The sequence below is a fragment of the Stegastes partitus genome, unplaced genomic scaffold, assembly GCF_000690725.1.
Source record: "Stegastes partitus isolate 25-593 unplaced genomic scaffold, Stegastes_partitus-1.0.2 Scaffold1131, whole genome shotgun sequence".
NCBI classification, from domain to species: Eukaryota; Metazoa; Chordata; class Actinopteri; family Pomacentridae; genus Stegastes; species Stegastes partitus.
This window is the reverse complement of record NW_007578862.1, coordinates 154,355-158,212: the sequence shown is the minus strand read 5'-3', so window position 1 is coordinate 158,212 and position 3,858 is coordinate 154,355. Positions and strand designations below refer to the sequence as shown.

At 42.9% G+C, this 3,858-nt stretch overlaps 1 protein-coding gene across 1 annotated transcript in view; it reads left to right on the top strand.

Annotated features, from left to right (window-relative positions):
* Positions 1-2,358, top strand: part of LOC103368209 (B-cadherin) — a 6,861-nt gene extending 4,503 nt beyond the window's left edge. The window contains exons 12-15 of the mRNA XM_008296495.1: positions 116-378; positions 467-600; positions 1,547-1,690; positions 1,778-2,358. Of these exons, the coding sequence (XP_008294717.1) occupies positions 116-378; positions 467-600; positions 1,547-1,690; positions 1,778-2,029 (793 nt within the window). The 3' untranslated portion in view covers positions 2,030-2,358. The remainder of the gene's footprint in view (positions 1-115; positions 379-466; positions 601-1,546; positions 1,691-1,777) is intronic.
* Positions 2,359-3,858: the final 1,500 nt, after the last annotated feature.

Below are 3,858 nucleotides of genomic sequence, written 5' to 3'. Positions count from 1 at the left end.
AGCAGCCTCCCACTTCCTTAAAATGACAGCTGCTTAAGTGGTTTTGCAATGTGTCATCATTTTTAAAACCTGCTACATAACCTGAAAACACAACCACGTTAGGGGAGGTTTGACTCTACACAACTTTATTCTGCATTTTCCCCTCCTGTACAGCTAACGTGGCAGCTCTGGCCCCCAAACGAGACTTATCTCCTGGCGACTACTATGTGCTGATGCGCATTTATGATGCTGGCATGCTCTACCAAGACAGCACTCTATACGTAGAGGTGTGCCAATGCGACGGCGCCGTCTCCACCTGCTTCATCCCTCCTCCTGCCCCTCGGACGCTCATTCCGTCTCTCACAACCTCAGCTCTGGGGGCGGTTTTTGGTGTTCTGTGTACGTGACCAGTTTGTTCAAAGTTAGTTTCAGTTCATTTGTTCTATCTTTAGTCACTTCATTTTTTTTTTTTTCTTTGGAATTCCAGTGCTGCTTCTGCTCCTCCTGTTGTTGCTGAGAAGGAGAAGGAGGAAGTTGAGGAAGGATGCTCCTCTTCTTGAAGATCTGCCCAGAGACGACGTCTTCTGCTACGACGAGGAGGGAGGAGGCGAAGAGGACAAGGTGGATCATTTCATCTCAAATCATCACATTTTTTTAGAACAATTTCTGCTCGACCGTCTCTGATTTGCCCACAATTCTTCAGCATAAATCACACAAATCAGAGATGGTCAAGCAGAAGGCCCCTCATGGTTTGTAATTAAAGCCAGGTAGGGACAGGATGAGGGCCCAATAGAAGACGGTTAAGGGCTGCAGCGTTGTAATTAGAGGACGCTGCGGTTTATATTGGACAACGATATTAATTTATCTGCCTTAAAGTGACAGTGTGATCAGACACACATCACTTTAAGGCAGGGGTGCCCAATCCTGGTCCTCGAGAGCCCCAATCCAGCATGTTTTAGATGTTTCTCTCTTCCAACACACCTTATATCAAAAGATCAGCTCATCATCAAGCTCTGCAGAAGCCTGATAACGATCCTGATCATGTGAATCAGGTGTGTTGGAAGAAGGAAACATCTAAAACATGCAGGATAGGGGCTCTCGAGTACCAGGATTGGGCACCCCTGTTATAGGCTCACGTATTTCAACTCACATGCAAAGCAGAGCAAAAAGCAATCCCCCATCCCAGTGCTCAGGCTGAACAGAGAGGCAGGCAAGCTGAGCAAACACACCAAAAAGATAAGCAGAAGGTGATCGTAAGGAGATATAAAGAGAATGCTGGATGTCTGGATTGGGTGATATAGTCACTGCTCACTGAGGACAACTTGTGGACAGAAGGGGAACAACCAGACGTATGATGTGGCATTAATGATGAAACATGCAATAAAGAGAGGCACCTACAGGGCAATGAAGTGAAACCATAACACACATTAAAGGTATTGATTATGGTACATAAGCCCTTCCACGGAAACTAGAGTTGGAGGTACATTATGTTGAGGCAGCTCTGTATTTTCACGCCTTGTTGTTTCAATGTGATATTTACAAATGATTTCCTGTTGTTTTTCTGAAGGACTACGACCTGAGCCAACTCCACAGAGGGCTCGATAACCGACCCGAGGTCTTCTGCACCGACGTGTTTCCCACCGTCCAGAGCCGCCCCTGCTACCGGCTACAAATCCAAGATAACGAGGAGATTAGCAAATTCATCGAGGACGTGAGTGATGCTAACATTTACATGCAGTCTTATACCTACTAGACGGCACATTTTACTGACTGTTTCTACCGTTTGTTTCCCCTCTAGAACCTGTGTGCTGCAGACGGTGACCCCGCAGCTCCTCCCTACGACTCCCTCCTGGTGTTTGACTATGAAGGTGCCGGTTCTGAGGCGGACTCACTCAGCTCCATCGGTTCGTCAGACTCGGACGAGGAGCAGGACTTTCGGAGCTTAGGGCAATGGGGACAACGTTTCAGCAGATTGGCTGACCTGTACTCAGGGGGCGTAGAGGAGGACGACGACTCTGAAACACTGCCAGGAAAAACAGAATGGGTCTGACATGCCCCTGCATATTTATAAATCCTCTAAATTTGTGTCCATCTGCCCGAGATCCTCAGAGTGCTGTGTGACCTCCTTCTGCTGCCTTCTGCGGCCTGTCAGAATTTTTTATTTTTTTTATTTTGCACCAGCTTGTTGCTGGAATGTTTGGTGAAAATATCTTTAAAAAAAACAAGAGATATATTCAGTAGCGTGTCCCTGTATCCGACTGAATGTCAGTACTTTTATATAACGCTTGTTTTTCTATATGTTTTATTGTTGTAAGTGTTTAATTTCACCTGTTCAGGTCTAAACCTTAGTACACAAATGAATCTTTCATTCTCCAACAAGCAGCAGTTTTGGTCACGTATGTAATTGGAATTCTAAGCTCTTTATTTTAATCATTATTTTAGTATTCATCTATTTTACACAGTTTTAAGCCAAGAGCACGCTAGTTTTATATTGGGAGTGAAGCTTGTTGTTGCACTAACATCCCAAACCACCACAGCATCCATGAAGGGATTATCTCAAAAATGAATTTAAAGTAATGATGTGATGCTAAGGGCTGCAAGGTGGCTCGGTGGTTAGCACCGTTGCCTCGCAGCTAGAAGGTCGCCGGTTCGTGTCACCCGGGATCTTTCTGCGTGGAGTTTGCATGTTCTCCCCGTGCAGCGTGGGTTCTCTCCGGGTTCTCCAGCTTCCTCCCACACAGTCCAAAAACATGTTGAGGTTAATTGGTGATTCTAAATTGTCCGTAGGTGTGAATGTGCTTTGTTGTCTGCCTCATGACCCTAGTGAGGACTAAGCAGTGTATAGATGATGCATGGATGGATGGAGGTGATACCAGATAGATTATCAGAATCATGTGGTGTCTACAAAGCTGCTGCACTTGAATTATTTGACTAATATCTATTAAACAAAACCTCCTCAGGCGTTACTGAAAGCCCCTTTTCCTGATCAACATGCTACCTGTGCAGCTCCTTAAAGCTAGAAGCCTTTTTTTTCTTTAATCCATTGTATTTACAAGCTTAACTTCTTCTTTGCTGTGTGATTGAGACACTGTTGCTGCATACATTAGCTATACTTGAATATAACCTGCTACCACTTAAAACATTCTTTGTCACAGGACATAGCCGAGTGGGAACGGTTTCACTGTTTCCAGTCAATAAAACCGAGTAAGTGCCTGAAAACAAATATTAAAACACTACTGGATAACACAAACAGGTTTTAAAGATTACCCAAGAAGCTCGGGATTGACAGTTTTTGTTTGTTTTGTATTGGAATGGACTGAACTGAACTTAAAGAAAAAAAAAATCCTGTACTTTACAGTTATGAAATATATTCTGAATAATTTAAAATATCATCAGTTTGAATTGTTACAATTATGCTGAGTGCAAATTGATTACAATCAACATAAATTAATATTTATGAGGACAAGAAGGAGCTTTTAATCCTCCTTGTCTTGTCTGATGCCTGCAGCTCTCTCAGATCAAGTCATAACTTCATTGTGAATAATCAGGAACGATCAATAACAAAGCATGAAGTGAATGACGTGACAAAATCACAGACTTTTGTTGGTCTAGACCTTAAACTACATCATGTCCATTTCAGTGGATGCAGTGTCTGAAGGGGTTTAAGTATCCATATGTATGTCTGTATAGATCACATCCTGATCCTGCACACTCATAAATGTGAATGCATTTGATATTTCTCAGACTCAATAAGATAAAGATGAGATTTGTCCAAAGTGCTCTGGCTTTTTATGTAATCATTTTACTGTGAGAGTGTGTGTAATGTCTGCTGTTTGATGTTCCATCTGTTTTTATTGGATTTAAAACATACATATATAT